Consider the following 467-nt stretch of genomic DNA (forward strand, 5'->3'; position numbering starts at 1 on the left):
ATGTCCAAAGAAGGTGTGAAGATAGTCATAATAAATACAGAATATATACAAACAGATGCAAGCAGCTTCAAATCTGTAGTTCAAAAATTTACCGGCAAGAATTCTTCTTCTCCGGCGCCGGCAAAGGTTACGCCGGCGGCATACCGCCGGGGATATGATCATGGTGATGACAATAAGTTGTTGAAGGATTTGTCTCCTCTAGATGAACTTCTTGGCCTTTATGCAAATGAAGTAGTACGTGATCGATGAATAGTTATAAACAGTGACGGAGACAAAATTTTCATGATGAATAGTTATACACAGTGATGGAGACAAAATTTTCATAATGAATAGTTATACACGATGATCGAGACAGAATTTTCACGAAGAAACTTATTATGGGGCAAGTTACATATTTGGTCGACTGGTAAAATATAATTACATTTGCTAGTTATAAATATACATTGTTATATATATATATATATATA

The 467-nt window shown here is 34.7% G+C and overlaps 1 protein-coding gene across 1 annotated transcript; it reads left to right on the plus strand.

The window, feature by feature from the left end:
• LOC102604797 (VQ motif-containing protein 10-like) lies at positions 1-249 on the plus strand. The gene has a single exon (XM_006359959.2). The coding sequence runs from the start codon at positions 1-3 to the stop codon at positions 247-249; it is 249 nt and encodes an 82-aa protein (XP_006360021.1).
• Positions 250-467: the final 218 nt, after the last annotated feature.

This window comes from Solanum tuberosum, unplaced genomic scaffold, assembly GCF_000226075.1.
Source record: "Solanum tuberosum cultivar DM 1-3 516 R44 unplaced genomic scaffold, SolTub_3.0 scf00312, whole genome shotgun sequence".
Taxonomy (NCBI): domain Eukaryota; kingdom Viridiplantae; phylum Streptophyta; class Magnoliopsida; order Solanales; family Solanaceae; genus Solanum; species Solanum tuberosum.